Here is a 19074-nt window from a genome sequence, read left to right as displayed (position 1 = left end):
AAACTTGCTAATTGATGATGACCGGATTAAAAAGCTGAAGAAGCTGAAAAGAAGGACCATGATGTTAATATTAAGCATTTTATGTTATGCGATATAGATCTTACAAATAAGGAGTCTAATAATGATGAAATACTAAATAATGAAATTCATATGAGAAAGGGATCAATTCTTTATGTATCCATTTGCTGAATCTTTAAATTATACGTTTTGAAGTGTTTATACTTTCCTGTATTCTTCAAATTGATATTCCCAATTTATAAACAAGGGAGGTAAATTCTCAAACGATCTAAGTACAGGCCATGACAGTCAAATATTTATATAACTAGCGGTAAACAGGCCTAATAATGTAGCTCAAGGTAAACACATAACTGTTACCTGATTTATATTGTTCACCTTCGTATCTCTTATATCTATTGATGATAAATGTATTCTTTCAAAGAAATAATCAAATTCCTAAAAAATAAATAAATTATGTAGTATAAGAATATATGTTTTAGTCGTCTGAATGATAACCTACTAGTCTAAAAATTATTGTTAAACACGTTTACCTGATGCAATCTTTCATACTCAGGCACTCGCTCCCTAGACCCTTTAAATAAGGTGAACAACCTACAAGAAATAAAGTAAAACATTCAGGGTGAAGGGCATGTGCCTTTGTGCTAAGAAAGCAAATTACGATACTAAAGGGACATAGAATGTAATGTACCTCGTGGGTTTTTAAATATTTCACAGCCGGATAAAGCAAAGGAGGCCTTCTTGATGTGAAGATCTTCCTAATCTCAGCAAATACTGTAATTAAAAATAAACCAAGAGTCAGCTATCTATCTGAAAGACAGACGGACTCTAAGCTTCGGATAAACTAAATGGGGCAGAGTAGGTACTTACAAAAGATAATCCTGTTGTCAGTCTGGCCGGTCCGGGAGCGAGGCACTGGGTTCTGCACTGCGGAAAGCGCGTATCCCGAGTGGCGGTAACCACTTCTTATTTATACTTTAAGGTCCACAGTTAATTATTTCCAAAACAGCTGAACAGTTTCAGCTGAGTAAATAATTACAGAGGGAAACAGCGCCAAAGGACTACGAATTTAAGCAGATCAATAAAAAGCGCTAAAGGACTACAGGTTTGAACATCTTTTTAGGAAAAATAAATGACAGACTACAACCACTATTATCCCGAGTGGCGGTGACCACACGTTATTTATACTTTTAAAGTCCACACTTAATTATTTCCAAATTAGTTGAACTGTCTCAGCTAAGTAAATATTTACAGAGGGCAAAAGCGCAAGAGGACTACGAATCTGAACTTAAAAATAAAAGGTAAAAAATAATAAAGAGCACTGATGGACTACCATCTTTTTAAGAAAAATAGACGACAGACTAAAACCACTGTTCTGCAGGTTTTAGTCATCCCTTTGAGAAGAGATAGATAACAGACTATATTCACTATTGTTTGTTTACTAAGAAATTTATAGCGTAAACTGCGAGCAGGATGAAAATAATTAATCTGCATACACATCATTACTCTAGTTATAACCAACGGAATTAAATTAATTTGAAAGTCAAAGAAGTTCAATTAACAAATATGCAATTTAAAAAATCAATGTCATCCATTCAAACCTATTAAGGTATTGACAGGAGGATCATGAATATTTTTTCCATCGGGTAAATATGAGTGTTAAACCTAGGAAAACGGATTAGATAATTTTAATATTTTCTATATAAAAAGTAATCCTATATATCTCTATATATTGACTTTAGGCTGGAACTAATCTGAAAACTTTATCAAAGACCTATTGGATGGCATTTTCCCACGGAATCTCACTGTTGAGACCACGTCGGAAAGTGTCAAAAACAAAAATCCAATAAACCTCCCTTTTCTTTCCTATTGCCTCACCACCTTGGGAGTCTGGAGTTCGAATTTTCTCTAATATGCGCCACTTTATTTCTTCAGGGCCATGGTTCATGTCTGTAAAGTGTTTCACCATGGGGGCAATCATTTTCTTCGTTCTAATAGCAGAACGGTGTTCAGTCAAACGTGTTTGAACCATTCTAGAGGTTTCTCCTACATAACCTAAAAGGCAGGGGCACTGTACAAAATAGACAACATTAGCGGATTTGCAATTCCACATTTCCTGGGCTCCCACAACCAGTAATGGACATTTTTCTCACACCATCCTCCATTTAAAGCAGCTCCGGCAAGGATCCAGAAAAATCAGATCCTCCACCGGACTCTGTGATCATCGCAGCAGCAAAGAAAACGCATGCTGTCGCTTCTTCCTCCTCTGTTCCTCCAGACAAAGAGTAGAGCTCCGGATTCTTGGGGGAGAAAGGCATGTGGTTCTGCAGCGTCTTCTTTGAAGGTGTCTAGCACTGCAGCCTTGTTGGGCCGTTGTGACAGATCATTAAGGGATTCCTTGGAACGCTTTAAAGAGAAGTTGCTGAAAGAGAATCACCAAGATTTTGCGGAGATTCTCCAGGAAGGGGCGCTGGTAACCAATCAAGTGATCAGCACAGCAGTGGATGGGGCTTCTCTGGCTGCACATGGGTATGCAAACGGAATATGCGCAAGGAGGTCTTCCTGGCTGCGTTTAACAGCTTTGAAACAGGAAGCTCAGCAACATATTTTAAATCTTCCGTTCTCTGGCAACTTTTTGGTTCACGCACAGACGAGGAGATGGCCAGAATGAAGGCCGAGCTGGATACTTCGAAGGCCGTAGGCTTGAAGAAAAAGGAATGCAGGCGTCGCTACAGGCCTTACAACCACAAGAACTACCATCAGAGTTAAAACCCCTAAATGGTCTCAAAAGCAGATATCAAAGTCACAATATGAAGGCCGTTGTTCCTCTAGAGGCAGAGGAGGACATCCGCAGCAATCCTCCTCCACGGCTAAAACTCCAGGCACGATTCAAAAGGGGGAGGTGATGGACAGAATATCTGAATTAAGCAGAACACTCCTACCCAGTCAAAAGATCAGGGCTTGATCCCATCACCGTTTTTTAGCTCACTGCACCATCCCAGTTCAGAACCTGGCTATATGCAAATTAGTCTGACCCTGGCCCAGTGCATCATGGGAACAGGGCAGACCAAACTACCAAGCCAATTCTTTACTGGAAAGGTAACAAGCTTCCGGGGACCGGTTTCTGGCATTGCAGCCGTCTTCGGCCCGGCTTGCTTGAATCCTGATGGTGCAGTGAGCAAGGGACTCATGTCTGAGCATACCCTTCCACACTTGTGGTGGCCAAAGCGATTCAAGCAAGCCGGGCCGAAGACGGCTGTAATGCCAGAAACCGGTCCCCGGAAGCTGGTTTCCTTTCCAGTAAAGAATTGGCTTGGTAGTTTGGTCTGCCCTGTTCCCATGATGCACTGGGCCAGGGTCAGACTAATTTGCATATAGCCAGGTTCTGAGCTGGGATGGTGCAGTGAGCTAAAAAACGGTGATGGATCAAGCCCTGATCTTTTGACTGGGTAGGAGTGTTCTGCTTAATTCAGATGCTCTGTCCATCACCACCCCCTTTTCTGAATCGTTTTGGCCACTATAGGAGTGGAAGGGTATGCTCCGACAGGAGTCCCTTGCTCACTGCACCATCAGGATTCAAGCAAGCGGGGCCGAAGACAGCTGTAATGCCAGAAACCGGTCCCCGGAAGCTTGTTTCCTTTCCAGTAAAGAATTGGCTTGGTAGTTTGGTCTGCCCTGTTCCCATGATGCACTGGGCCAGGGTCAGACTAATTTGCATATAGCCAGGTTCTGAGCTGGGATGGTGCAGTGAGCTAAAAAACGGTGATGGATCAAGCCCTGATCTTTTGACTGGGTAGGAGTGTTCTGCTTAATTCAGATGCTCTGTCCATCACCACCCCCTTTTCTGAATCGTTAAAACTCCAGGCAAGTAATGAGTTTCCGCTTCCTCTAGCACCGTTGCTCACTCCAGTGGGAGGAAGTATCTCAAATCGCATAAAAGAGTGGCGCAACATAACCAAAGATCAGTGGGTGCTAAATATACTGCGCAATGGGTATGCGCTACGTTTCTGCGCACCTCCAAGAGACATTCCTCCAGTAAGATCACGTCCTCACCACCTGGATTTGCTGTGTCAGTAAGTGTTGATCCTTCTAAAAAAAAAACTAGCTATAGAAGAGGTCCCTCCTGCTCAACGAGGAAAAGGAGTGCACTCCAGATATTTTCTTGTACCGAAATTCAGACCTATCCTGGATCTCCGATCTCTGAACAAGGTCATCCGAAAGGAGAAGTTTTGTATGTTGGCGCTCCATCAAATATATCCACATCTACAGAAAGGGGATTGGATGTGTTCGATAGATCTCAAACATCCAATTGCTCCACGTCATCGCAAGTTCCTGCAATTCATGGTAGGTGCAAAGCATTACTAGTTTAGAGTCTTACCGTTTGGCCTCAAATCTGCTCCACGGGTATTCACAAAATACATGGCAGTGGTGGCTGCAGCATTTGATTGCCAAGCCTGTTTGTGTATCCATACCTGCATGACTGGCTGTTGAAGGGTTCATCTCCTCACATGGTGAAGAACCACTATCGCACCTGCCTAAATCTGCTACACCGCTTGGGCCTTCATGTGAACATAGAGAAATCAGTTCATCAGCCCACTCAAATGCTCCACTATATGGGCGCCACCTTGGACTCCGGCCTAGGAAAAGTGTTTCCTTCGGAGGAGAGACTGTTATCGATGAGAAATAAATGCAATATCCTCCTTCAAGCACATTAACCATCAGTGCGGCAAGTGGCATGACTACTGGGGTCGATTGCCTCTTGCATTTTTCTCATCCTCCACTCCAGATTGAGAATGAGACCATTATAGCAGGATCTGGAGGACAAATGGGACCAATCCTCCTGTCATTTTGAAGACCGAATTCTCCTCTCTCATTCAGCGAAGAGGTCCATTGTCTGGTGGACTCAGCCAAAGAATCTCCTAGTGGGAGTCCCTTTCCATCAACCTCTCCCAAAACAATCCCTGATCATGGATGCATCTCTTCAGGGATGGGGGACGCACCTAGGTCACCTGCAGACTCGGGGCAGATGGTCGAGCAAGGAGCAAACTATCATATAAACATGTTGGAGCTGCGGGCAGTTCATCTAGCCCTCAAGGCATTCAATCCTTCGATTCAGTCCGAGTCGATACTGATACAAACGGGCAATACAACCACCATGTATTACTTAAACAAAGTGGAACACTCTCTCGCACGCTGTCACTAGAATCTCAAGCGATCTGACACTGGCTTCTGGCCAGGAACCTCTCGATCACAGCGGTGCATCTGCCAGGAGAACAGAACGTGCGGACAGACTCTCTCAGTTGGCACTTGAAAGGACAAGAAAACTGGGTGCTCAACGACGAGGTGGTGGCAGACATTTTTCATCAATGGGGTCGGCCATCCATCGACCTCTTTGCAGACAATCTAAACAGAAAATGCCATGCCTTCGCGTCCAGATTTTACGGACCAGGAATGAGAGGGAATATTCTTTTGATAGACTGGTCCGGGACGTTTGCATACGCCTTTCCACCCCTTCCTCTCATCCTGAAGGTGGTGACCAAGCTCATCTTTTCCAGGATGAAGATTATCCTGATAGCGCAGGATTGGTTTCTCTAATGGTGATATCCAGACCTATTGCAGCTCTGGATCTGTCCGCACAGGAAGCTTCCGTGCAGGCTGGACCTTCTGACCAAAATGGGCGGGACAATTCTGCACCCCAGCCTTCACTCACTGAGCTTGGCAACATGGCTCCGGAGGTCCTGCAGTACGGACACTTGAATCTCCCTCAGGACTGGATGAACATTTTGAGGGAGTCTGAGACCGTCCACAAGGAGTTCTTACTCTTTTAAATGGAAGAGCTTTTACTTGTGGTGTATGCGTAAAGTAAAGTAAAGTAAAGTCCACATTTGTAAAGCGCACAATCACCCGTAAGGGTCTCTAGGCGCTGGGGGGCCGTCGGGGAGATTAAGCGAGCTATTGCCCAGAGTCACATGGTGCTGGGCTAACCTGCCGCCGGAGCCGGGGATCGAACCGTGATCCCCAGATTCCAGCGTCAGTCGCCCTGGCCGCGGCGCCACATGCGTAATGGTTGTAGCCCTACTAGCGGGCAAGAGGAGGTAATCATGCCGTATATTCTTTATTTAGCCAAATCAGGCTTAAAGTACACATCTATAAAAGTTCATTTGGTGGCCATTAGAGCCTATATAAAGTAATTTAACCAACTTTCTTTCTTTCAGCTTCAGGTGGTCAAGGATTTCCTTCAGGGGGTTGAAGGCATTTCCCCCTGTCTGACCTCCTTCCCCTCCTTGGGAGTTGAATTTAGTCTTGTCCAAATTGAGGAGTCCTCCTTTCGAACCCATTCATAAGGCCACGTTACATCACCTAACATGGAAAGTGATTTTTCTGGTGGTGATTACATCAGCACGCAGTGTGCATGAAATCCAGGCACTCTGCTCTAAGGAACCGTATACGGTTTTCCATCACAATAGGGTGGTTTTGAGGACTCACCATGTCAACCAGACAATTACTGTACCCTCTTTTTTCCCAATCCTGCCTCACCAGCAGAAGGGTCTCTTCACTCACTAGACCTCAAGAGGGTTCTCATTCTATTTGGAGGGAACAAAATCCATTAGAAAATCTGATCAATTGTTTACAAACTATAGTGCCTTTCGAAGAGGTTTTCCAGTCTCCAAACTATCCATTTCGAGGTGGATAGTGTCCTGCATTAAATTGGCTTATCTATTAGTGAACAAGCCTCTATTGGTTTAACCTAAAGCTCTCTCCACTAGGGGAAAAGCGGCTACAATAGCTTTCTTACACAATGTACCGATGGCCGGGATTTGTAAGGCAGCAACTTGGAAGTCGGTACACTCGTTTACTAGACACTACTGTCTTGATTCTGACTCCAGAGCAGATACACAAGGAGGCCAAGCCTCCTTGAGGAATCTGTTCCAATGCTAGCTTGATTGGAGTCATGATGTTTTAACAATGTCTGTTTTATTTTATGCTTATCATTTTCCTGCAGGAAGAGGAGATGGTCTTGCTACTCATTCATGTGCTTGTGACTATGGATGAGGATCCCCTGGAAGAGAAGATAGGTTACTTACCTGTAACCCTAGTTCTCTTCCAGGGGTATCCTCATCAAAGTCATAAGCAACTCACCCGCCTCCCCGAGCAAATGATCAAGGTAAATGTTATCTCTTTGTGCCCTGGCCTACGGGTCTCCACAAAGAACAACTGACATGTCACCCCTGAGGCATGATGGGAAGCTAGGGGTCATGGCTTCCTTAAAGGCACGGTGCCAGTTTTGTTATGTTAGCTTTTCATCTTTCTCCACTGTTTTCTGCAATGCAGCCTATGGGCTGGCAATGTTTTTCATTCCTCTTTGCAGGAGTATGATTTCTATTGCGCATTAAAGCAGTTTTCAAACTTGTTTTCTATCTCCCTGCTTTATTGGAATTGTATATATGTGCAAAGGAAATTCTTACATTACTCAGCCCTTAGTGTATGGAAGGCTGCATTGTTATATATATGTATATATGTATATGTTTTTAGAGCTACATACATGTTTTCCACATATATGTTTTGTTTGTTTCCCGGGTCCCCGCTCATGGGTGAGAATATTCTTGTGCTTATGACTCTTGATGTGGATCCCCTGGAAGAGAATGTGATATTAAGCCACCTGTTCCCAGAGCCATACAGCACGACATACTCTTGATAGCTTCAATTAGTTCTAGCCCCTGTAGCTGAGCCTCTAGCTCAGCATACAGCTCCGCACCACCTTTGTGATGTGAAGATCCAATCCAAGGCTCAGAAGGGTGGTGACAAACCTGATCAGTACAAACAAACCTGATCAGTACAGACCGGTGCAGGTTTATGCCAGGAATGGTAACCCACATGTATTGCAGTGATTTTTGCATTTTGTGCATATGACCAAAAAAGAGCAGATGGAAGGTTCCGGAGTGGTGCTGGGCATAGCTAAAGCATTCAACACTTCTAATTCGGAATACTTATGGAAGGTGCTCAGAAGAATAGGATTTGGACTGCTGTTTGGGGGATGGGTAAAACTTTTGTATACAAAACCTGTGCATGGGTGCATACTGGGGTTTTGGTTTCGGAGCAATGGGCAGTAGAAAGTGGTACAAGACAGGGCTGCACACTGTCAAACCTGCTGTTTGCATTAGCGATACATCTAGGTGGCGTACTAGCGGACTGGGGAATAGTTAGGCAATGCATGTACATTGTATCAATGTGTGCAGATGATACACTTCTCTATTTGAAGTATCCATATGTGTCGGTAGCCCTTCTGTTACAAGCGCTGGACAGTTTTGTGCTGCCTCGGGCTATATATCAATGGACACAAAATATGCTCTTCCCGCAAGCTGGATTGTTGGAGAGATCTGCTGAACCAACCTGATGTAACTTTGTAGTGGTAGAAACTGACCTATTTAGGTATTTGTGTTGCACATACCCCAGAAGAAAAGTATGGGTTTAATATGGTTAGGGTTATGCAGTGCCTTAGAGTCCATATCATTCTGGAATACCTTGCCGGTGTCCATTACAGGCTGAATAGTGCTTAGTAAAATGGTGCTCTTGCCCAGATGCCTTTACATCCTGCAAAAGTCTTTGTGTTTGGTACTGCAATCAACTTTTGGGGGGATAAATATGCTCCTGATTTCCCTAGTTTGGGCTAGCAAGAGAAGTAGTCAGTCCTGAGACCTTGAAAATGGACAAGGAAATGGATGGTCTGTGGATGCCTGATCTACACTTGTATTATGACAGGACTCCTGCAATATGCAACCCTTTGCTGCACCGAGGGCCCGAATTAGGAAAAGAACGGTGGAGGACAATGCACTCCCTGGTTAATTATGAATGGTTCTCATGGTATGGTGGTACTTCCTTTCATAGTACAAGTTTTGGAAGCCTGGGAGGGGGCAATTAAGTAGATCTTGAAGCATCTGCCATATGCTGAGTTGCTGAACATGGGGTTTAGGGGAATGCCGGACATTGTCGCCTGTATATAGACCTTGTTTATTACTTTTAAGGACGGACAACAGTTCTTTCAATTAGACTGGAACAGTTTATACATGCTGCATATGTGTCCAGAGTTGTCTAGGTCTGGACAGATGTTCCTGTGGAACCAGCATAGTCCCATACACTAGCACTGATACTGGACTTATGATCAAGCAGAGATATGACTTTGTGCCTATATGCAGCGTTAAAAAAAGCGAAACCATGCCAGTCTCTCAAGGCTCAAAACCTGTGGGATGCTGATCTTCCAGAACCACTCACAGATGCGGAGTGGGCTAAGGCATGTGCCCTAGTCCAGCGAGTGGCAAGTAATGCTCAATTCAGATTGGCCAATTTCTGCTACATCAAACCTATCTTGCTCCACAGAGAATGCATAGATATTTCGCTGTCAGATCTGAGGTGTGCCAGAGGTGTAGTGTGAGCCCAGCAACCTTTCTACTTATTACCAGGACATGGAATAGGTTGGACAAAAATTGTACTGGGGGTGGTGCAGCGACGGAGTGGGGGGATGTAACTGTGATATAGCTGGAAGTAAACCTAAATCAGTGCCTCTTGTTGTTGATACTCCTGCTGCAAAGGGGTTGCAAATTGCAGAATCCATTCCCAGCTTTGAGGCGAAGAGACGCAAAGCCATACATTGGCTTTCTCCGGTTGCACCAAGTCTCCAATCCTAGAGAGCAGACCGTTATGACCGGTCAGTGGCAGAGGAATGTAGACTGCGTTAAGTGAGAACAGATGAGAATGCCGAACAGGATCTGGGGGTGCGGGAGGACATGTTCACTGGGCTAGTGGACTCCCTGACATACCAAACTGTAATGGTAGATATAGAAACAGATGTGTCACAGGAAGATGGGGGTGAGTACTGAGGATAGAGGAACTGGTGATGGGATGGGAAGATGATAGGGTAGAACTGGATGGATGGCTTGTAGTGGCTTGAAATGGACATGGGGAGAAATGTACACTGACTTAGAATTGATGATTTATGGTTTAAGATTTAAGACCTTATGTCCTCCAACGAAACAAGATGTAATGTCAGTTTATTGAATCAAATGTTGTGCACTGACTGACCTATAAGATAATATTGATGTTGGGTTCTGCTGCAAGTATGTATTATATTCTTGTTGGACAATAAAATAAATCGAAATTTAGCAAAAAAAGAAACTGCAAAAAGCACGACCTGGAAGCCATACACAATGGTGCCTTAAATCAGACGATGGGGATAAGTAAATGGAGAATTTGCAGTTCATCTTTGGTTGCTTGTGTTCCAGTTGATAGCGGACTTGGCAGTTCCGGCTGGACTGTTCCCATTGGAGCATGACAGGCTAATGTATGGGTGTAATCTGAGATGGTATGGTGGCCAAAAAAACACAATGGACTGGGATTTGACCCCTTGCACTTACCAGTGGTTGAAATGTATGCATGCATTCCATCCATTCCTTTTTTTGTATTCTTCATTGTGACTTAAGTGCGATAGGTATGCGCAGACATGGGTCCAGTGCTCATTGTGCCACTGGAACCAAGCTGCATCCTACCGAAGAGGCCCAAATAGGCCAGATTCGGTTTTGGGTTGCTGGTGTTCCTATTCAGGGAAGACCTGGCTTGACAGTGGGGTCTGAACAATTCCTGTTAGAGCAGGACCCAGGCTGGTTTGCATAAGTCTTGGTCTGAACGGAGATGACCTGATGAGCAAAATAACAGTGGACTGGGACACCGCCCGAGTAACTACCAGTGATTCTTTTTTTGGTGTTCTTAGTATAATGGCAACATCACATTATAGGAACTTAAACAATAGCTTTACAATACATTAAATGCTTTATTACATAGTCTCATTTGTTCTTTCACTGGCCAGCAAGCTGCCTTCACGCCCTTTTTCCATTGGAATGCTAAACATGTAAGTTAATCCTGGCCTCAAAATGTTCTCATTGCCGCTCTCTCCAAAATAACATCCCTCAAATTCCATTATCTGGCACTGCAAGAAGCATGCGTTTCCAGAGTTTTCAGTTGATTCATGTAGTTTTATGCTCAACTGAGATGTTCGGTTCGGTTGCTGCTGCTTTTATGCAAGTTCTTTCTTCTGTTCTCTTAATTGCCTCTCTTTCTGTCTAGTTTTCTCTTCGGAATGTCCATGTGGGAGATATTGTAGCTGCAGTTTACACCTCTGATCGGTACTGGTATAGAGCAAAAGTTCTTGGATTATTGGAGAATGGAAATGTGGATCTCTACTTTGTGGATTTTGGGGATAATGGAGAATCCCCGCTGGAGAAGTTACGTGTTCTCAGGTAAGAATTCTTCTACGCAATAACTTCACTGTTGCCTTTGTGAGGAGGTGGTGGCTGAACATCTAATTTGGCCAAATGAAAGTGTAGCCCTACTTTAGGATGCCAGGAAGATTTTGAAAATCAACATTGTTTCCATGACTTTTATTGAAGATAGTGTTTTGCCCCATTTGTTTTATTCCCCTAAAGCTTGAGATATGAACACTCTGATTCAAGCTGCATTTATCAGAGCAGGGCTGCATGTAGTGTGTATTGTGATTACCTCAGCAGAATTACTATTAGGAGGTGGAAATAAATGTAGTTACAAGTTTAGAGTTATTGTTATTTAACTGGAGCCTATCCTGCCATTTGGATGGCATAGACAATCATATATTCATGTTGTGGAACAAAAAGCATTTTTTTTCCTTCAGGGATCTTCATTTATAGTATTAAGAATTAATTGTCCCACCCACGGGCGGCATCCTAGAGCACTGCTTACAAAATTAATAAAATAATTTCTGTTTGAAAAGCCAAACAAAAAGGTAAACAGGCTACTTTGTCCACGGTTCACTTATTTTCTTGAGAAATAAAAAACACGTTTAAAATGCAGACAGAAGGTCCCGATATTCAGTCACTATATTAAGTATAGTGACAAGAAAACTTAAACTGTTTTAAAGGAAGGTGCGAGGATATGGGGACAAAGTAATGTAATAGCCTGCAGTCTAAAATATTCGAAAGACCGATATTGCTCCTTTCAGAAATAGCATACCCATAATACATAGACATATCCTTATGAAATGATAGTTAAAGGAGAGGGGTCTCTCCTTACTCTTTCCTACGTCAAACATTTGCTTATCTCTCGCAGACCGATCACTTTTATCAAAACAAGAAGATGAATTCTCAATGTTTTACCACATTTACATACTCTGTGCCCTATCCTACCCCCATGATATGTTTCTATGTATTATGTGCCATAATCTGTATAAGCACTATAGGTACTTATTGTATCCCTGTACCCACAAGGTAGATCATAGATGTAGGTGGAAAACGGTTATTAAGTAATTGCAGGGTGATATTACCAAGTCCTGTTTTAACTATATGTACAAGTATGGTTTTAGTTTTTCACCTTTGCTCAGAACGCTTTATGCACTTTTATACTCTGTGTGTGCAATATCATGAAAGCAGTTTGCACTTTACATTTGCCACTTTGCTCTTTATTTTCGCATAGGCACTTTAAGGAAGTAAGAATACTATTCTAGGTTGTTTGACCAACTCTGCATACCTTCAAAAAGTATATGAAGAAAGTAAGTTCTCTGGGAAATTCTTAGCTTGGCAAACAGAGCGGTAAGCATCTAACAGGATAACCTCCATGGTTGCAAATTCAAAGATCTGCATGATAGAAAAATCACAAATCCATGAGAATTTCCTTAACCATTATAAAGCCATCTACTCCTCGACACAGGAGGGTAATATTTTAAAAGTTAAGGAGTTTGTGTAAGCTTATAGTCCCCAAGCTACAGGTAAATCATGCAAGGGATCTTTTGGAAGATATTACACTTAAAGAAATAGAGGAAGTGGTGCAGTCCTTAGCTAACTGGAAACCAAGTGGAAAGGATTTGCAGCCGAATTATATAAAAATAAAATTATTCTGCAGTATTGAACCCCAAATTGGTAGTATTAGCCAACTATATTCTGCAGGGGGAAGAGGTACCACCCTCTTTTTGAAATGGCGGTAGTGGTCAGATTTTTATAGAAGAAAAAAGACCAGGAGGATGCAAATTCATATGGACCAATAAGTCTCCTAAACACCGACTACAAGATTATAGCTAAATTGTTGTTTTTTAAAACATCTTTTTATTAAAGCAAAGGCACAGAAAGTAGGATACAGAGCATAAGGGCATTGTCACCGGCAATAGACGATCAATAATAATATGCAATACGAACAGTACTACACAGCCAGAGATGGCCCACATCCCGGAGGCTGGGCGGCGTCAGATCAAAACATGGTCTTAAGTAGAGGATATTGCGGTCATGCTCCAATGATAGAATACACAGCAGCGGCTTCGCAGTTACTACCATTACACTCTATCGTAATAACAAACAACTCAAGAACAACTAGTAACCCCACGAATGGCATCGACAGTACTGACTCAATATTGTAGGACATTTGTGTAGGGGCCAGGGTTGGTCCATGCAACAGACGACAGCATCTACCCATGGGGATCAGATCAAAAAGTATACATACATATCAAGGGTACGTAACATGGCAACGTGGGACACCTACACCGTCTCACAGTTCTCCCCACCAGTCCCCTCCCCTCCACTCTCAGACCCCGAGGGATCAGAGGAAAACAGCTCAGCGCTGGTGGCATCCGAATCATCCTCCGCCAATCCCTCCATGCACAGTGTTCTCCAGGCATGTAAATCATCTAGCAATTTGTCGTCCTTGCGGGTGCGCTGCATGTGAGTCTCCTCCGCCAGGGCCCACTCCCTCGCGTCCCTCAACCACATAAGAACATCAGGGGCTCTTTGGCCCATCCAAGTAATAGCCACACGTCTCCTCGCCAATACCAGTAGGAGTTGCAGTAACTTATACGATAGTTTCTTTTTTTTAGGTCTAGGCATCAATGCCAGGAGGCACTGGAGAGGGTCCAGCCGGAGCCTGAGGTGTGTAGCCCGAACGACGTACCGCACCACCTGTCGCCAAAAATCCTGAACAGGAGGACACTCCCATGCCAAATGTAGGAAGCCCGCCCTCCCCACTCCACATCTAGGACAATTGTGACTCCGATCCGCCGAGATGCGGTGGAGGGAGACTGGTGTCATGTATGTGCGATGAACGAAATTAAAGTGGATAAGTTTAAATCGAGCATTACAGGAGACCTTATGGGTCAAGAGACCAATTCGCGTCCTTTGTGCGGGCTCTAACTCCACTCCCAGGTCCGCCTCCCACGCCCCCCATGCTGGGGCTAACGGGGGAATCGAGTCCCGACGCATAGCGGAATAAAGGAGGGAGATTAGGCGCTTACCTCTCCCACAGGACATGATAACGTCAAGGGTATCGGTGAGCGGAGGTGCCTCCGGGAATTGGGGCCACGTGATCTTGGCCACTTCCTGTAGGCTAGCGTAATGAAGATATTGGCCCTCAGTTAGTCCAAACGACTCCCTGGCACTCTCAAAGGTCACAAAGGAGTCATTCAGGTAAAGGTCTGCAAGAGTCGTACAACCACCAGACCGCCACTCCCGAAAGGACATGGTCTCCTCCAAACGGCGTATCGGGGCCAGGGACCAAACTGAGAGCTCTCTGTGGAACGGCGCTCGCAGCAACACCCGTTCCACAAATCGCTGCCAAATAGTAGCTGTGTGACGCACCACAAAAGGTAAAGCGACGTCGGCTCCGTGCCCCTGCATCAGTGCCACCTGCAGGGTCGTATCAGTCGCGGCACCAGCCAGCAAAGCCAGCTCCCAATTCTCACCCGCAGCGAACCATCTGGCGGCAGGGAGAAGCTGCGCCGCGTAATAGTATAAGTCAAAGCGCGGGGCTTCGAGACCACCCTCTTCCCAAGATCTTGTCACTGTGCGCAGGGCGACCCTACTGCGTCCACCTGCCCAAAGGAGCGAGGTGAGGAGAGAGTTCAACGTGCGGAACACTTGGGGAGGAAGCGGGCATAGAGAGTTCTGCAGGACATATAAGACCCTAGGAAGCATCACCATTTTGGCAATTGCCAATCGCCCCATAAGAGAAAGGGGGAGCGTGTTCCAAAAGACAATGGATTTGCGGAGGGCCGTGAGTATCCTGTCGATGTTGTAAGCGAGCAGGGCCTCCGTAGATGTGGCCACCTGGACGCCCAGGTACCCGAACGCCGTACTCTCGTACCGGAGACCCAGGTGCTGAAGCTCCACGCCCAAACCTGGGACAGAGTCCGTCAGCGGGAAGACTAGGGACTTGGTAACATTTATACGCAACCCAGAGGCCGCGCCAAATCGATCCAAGAGTCGCAGTAGTTCGGGGAGGGCCTCGACAGGAGAGGACAAATAAAAAAGTGCATCATCCGCATACAAGGAGACCACATTGGTAGTATCATGCACCACTATACCCCAAGCCCGCAGGTCAGCGCGAGCAGAGACAGCAAGTGGCTCAATTGCAAGAGCGAATAGGAGAGGGGAGAGAGGGCAACCCTGCCGGGTGCCTCTCCCCAGTGACCACTCCGCTGAGCAGGCCGATCCCAGCCGTACTCTGGCGCGTGGCGCCTGGTAGAGCACTCGGATCCAATCTCGAAAGCGAGGTCCGAACCCCATTTTCTGGAGAACCTGTAGTAGAAATCCCCAGTGCAGCGTATCAAACGCTTTAGCCAAGTCAACGGCGACCAACACGTGAGCACCCTCCCGTCCCTGCACCTCATGCAGTACATAGTTGAGGCGACGCAGATTCATCGCCGTGTTACGACCCGGGATGAATCCACACTGGTCAGGGTGGACGAGGCTCGTCATAAGTGGAGCAAGGCGCGTGGCAAGCAACTTAGTAAGGATTTTTGCATCCGTATTCAGCAAAGTGATAGGGCGATATGCCGCGGGATCCGTGGTGTCCCCGCCAGGCTTCAGGATCATGCACACTTCCCCTTGATTCATGGTAGGTGGAAGGGTGCCAGCGTGCAGAGCCTCATTATAAATCTGCAAGAGGAGGGGGGCCAAGACGGTCCCAAAGGACTGATAGAACTCAGCCGGATAGCCATCACTCCCGGGGGTCTTGGCACAGGGGAGGGCAGCGATCGCCGCCGCAATTTCACTGAGTGTCAGAGTCGCGTCGAGCTCCTTCGCCGCAGCCTCCGGCAAAGTCTGGAGATGGAGGCCCTCGAGATACGACTGACCGACCGCCTCCGAGATCAACGGGGTCGGCCTCATAGACAGTCCGTAAATGATCACGCAGAACATCAAGAATCTCCGCTTCAGAGTGGACCACAGCACCTGCGGAGTTCCGTACGGGCCACGATCCTCTCAGGTGCGAATTCACGCCGCAGAATCCAGGCCAACAAGCGGCCGGACTTATCGCCCTCCCGATGGAGGCGTTGCCTGTACTGGCCCAACGTGAATTTATCGAGCCGTGTAAGTATGTCATGGATCGACACCAAGGCCTCCCCCTGGCGCCCCAGGGTATCGGGATGAGCAGTGGACTGAGCGCGTTGAAGCGCCAGTTCCGCGTCTCGCAAGTCAGACAACAATTGTTTCCGGACTCCATACGTGAGGCCCATACATGCGCCACGTACCACCGCCTTCAACGCTTCCCATTTGGTGGCGTAGGATAAACCCTCTCCCCCCCCCCCAATTGAGGTCCAAGTAACCCGACAACGATTCCGCCACATGCTCCTTAGCCACTGGATCCAGTAACAAGTCAATCGGTAACCTCCACGGGCGCGCAGCACGATCAGGCCACTCCGCCACACACGCCACCGTAGCGTGATCCGACAAGTATCGAGCCTGATGAGTGATCGACAGGGTAAGGGAGGCAGTTAAGTTTGCTGCAAGTACGCGGTCCAGTCTACTATGCGTACCGTGGGTCGGTGTGTAGCACGTATAGAGCTTCTGGGTGGGGTGGCAAGTTCGCCACACATCACTCGCTCCCAGATGTGCATCACGTCCCGCAGACGCGCCGTCATCCGGGGCTTAGTGCCCGCCCTAGGTGGATGACGGTCCAGCTCATGGTCCAGGATGCAATTGAAATCTCCAAACCAAAGAAGGGGCGCATCTAAACTTGGAGCCAAAAGATCCTGAATCTGAGAGAAAAAGGTCGGGTCATCAGTGTTTGGGGCATATGTGTTAAGTAGCAGGAATTCCTTGTCATCCAGTCTAAGCCTCACTAATAAATACCTGCCTTCGACATCCTTCTCTATGTATTGTACAGCGCACGGGATCCCAGGGGCCATCCAAATAAGGACCCCCCTAGCGTACGTAGAGTAAGAGGAGTGAAAGAACTGGCCTCTCCATTTCCTAGACAATCGCTGCGCGCCTTCATCGTCTAGATGGGTCTCCTGTAAGCAAGCCACTGAAACCCCATGGCGTTTAAGAAAGGTGAGGACCCTGTGTCTTTTAGTGCAGGTGCCCAGGCCACGCACATTCCACGTCAAAAACTTGAAACCCATGGCAGAGGAAGACGCCCAATCGGGGCATATCGTGGATAGAACGCAAACCTGACCCCCCCGACCCCCACTACGTGTACATCCGGGGGTGTAGCCCAGAAATCAAGGCCCCCATAAGGTCGAATCTGTATGTACATGATGCCAATATAACTTTTGCGATGAACCCCATTCCACCCCCCAACATCCCCAAAACACAAAACTTTAGCGCACACCCCCAAACCACCCCCACCCACGAGCAAGAGGATAGCAACACAAAACAACGCCACCCCGCCCTTCCCCCGCCAGTGCCAGGACGTGCACAGCCACCCCATACAACCCAAGCAACCCACACACACACCAAGTCAACCCCCCCCCACCACCCTCCCACCCAGCTCCCCGAAAGACCCAACCAACCCGAGAAAGAAATGCCCAGGCATGTCCATTCAATGCTGCCAGCAGTAGGGGTACAGCAACTCACAGATCAATAGTGCGGTCTCCACACCCCACCCCCCTCCACAGAACAGCAGAGCCCCAGGTACATGACATGTTCCAGCGACCAGGAAAGCACCAGTAGTCAGCACGGCGAGCGGGGACCCCGTACCGTTGGTACCCAGCCCGAGGACAGTTTCACACCCAGGCTTTTTAAGGGCAAGAGGAATGAACAGAGGAGGCCAGACCAATAGTAGGGAAAAGTCATTCCAACCTTGATTCAGTTAGGGCCGTCTCCGGAACCACCGGAGCCTCAGGGTCAGCTTCCAGGGTCAGCTCCTGCAATGTGTCCGGTACCAAAATATCACCAGGAGTGGGAGCCTCGGGCAACCTCGAGTCCGCCCCTCCCTGCGAGGATTCCATGTGTATATTCCCATCGGCTCCCACCGTGGGTCGAGATTCAGGAGAACCCCGGGACCTAGATCGGCGCCCTCTCCTACCACGACGTCTCCTCTGTGGCCTGGTCCCCCAAGTCTCACGGGGACCCCCACGTTCACCTGGGGGCAAATCGTCTCCTCTGATCTCCAACCACTCCCAGACCTCCGCTGGCGTCTCAAAGAAGTGCGCACGGCCCTGAGAGAGCACTTTAAGCTTGGCAGGGTATAACAGCATATACTGAAGCTGCATGTCCCGCAACTTTTGTTTCACCCCCAAGTAGGATTTTCTCTGTTCCTGCACCTGCTGGGTATAATCAGGATAGATTGATATTCGACTGTTCTCAATCATGAGGGACTCCGATTCTCTAGCAGCCTTCAGGATGCAGTCACGGTCTTTATAATTAAGGATCTTGGCGATAAGGGCCCGGGGAGACTCACCCGGTCGCGGAGGGGGGACCAAGGCCCGATGCGCCCGCTCCACAACGAAAACACTGGACAGGCCATGCGGACACAGATGTTCACGGATCCATGTTTCCAAGAAGCGCTCAGGGTTCCCCGCCTCAAGTCGCTCCGGAACCCCAAGCACTCTGATATTACTCCGGCGCGCCCTCCCTTCCGCGTCTTCAGCTCGTCGTTCCAACGCGCGGGTAGTAGAGGTAAGTTGGGCAAGCGACTTCTGTAGAGATGCAACCTCTCCCTGCAACTGAGTGATGTTGCCCTCCGCATCCGACACCTTGTCCGCCACTTTGCGGAGGTCCGTCCGTAGCAGATTGACATCGATAGAGACTGTCTCTATCTGGCGCTCCAGAGCAGTGT

General features: G+C 47.0%; 1 protein-coding gene across 3 annotated transcripts in view; it reads left to right on the top strand.

The window, feature by feature from the left end:
• Positions 1–19074, top strand: part of TDRKH (tudor and KH domain containing) — a 726700-nt gene that overhangs the window by 453514 nt on the left and 254112 nt on the right. For all 3 annotated transcript variants that reach the window (XM_078671293.1, XM_078671292.1, XM_078671294.1), the window contains exon 8: positions 11131–11303. In XM_078671293.1, the coding sequence (XP_078527419.1) occupies positions 11131–11303 (173 nt within the window). The remainder of the gene's footprint in view (positions 1–11130; positions 11304–19074) is intronic.

The sequence above is a fragment of the Lissotriton helveticus genome, chromosome 12 (genome assembly GCF_964261635.1).
Source record: "Lissotriton helveticus chromosome 12, aLisHel1.1, whole genome shotgun sequence".
In the NCBI taxonomy this organism is placed as follows: domain Eukaryota; kingdom Metazoa; phylum Chordata; class Amphibia; order Caudata; family Salamandridae; genus Lissotriton; species Lissotriton helveticus.
This window is presented reverse-complemented; position numbering and strand designations above follow the sequence as displayed.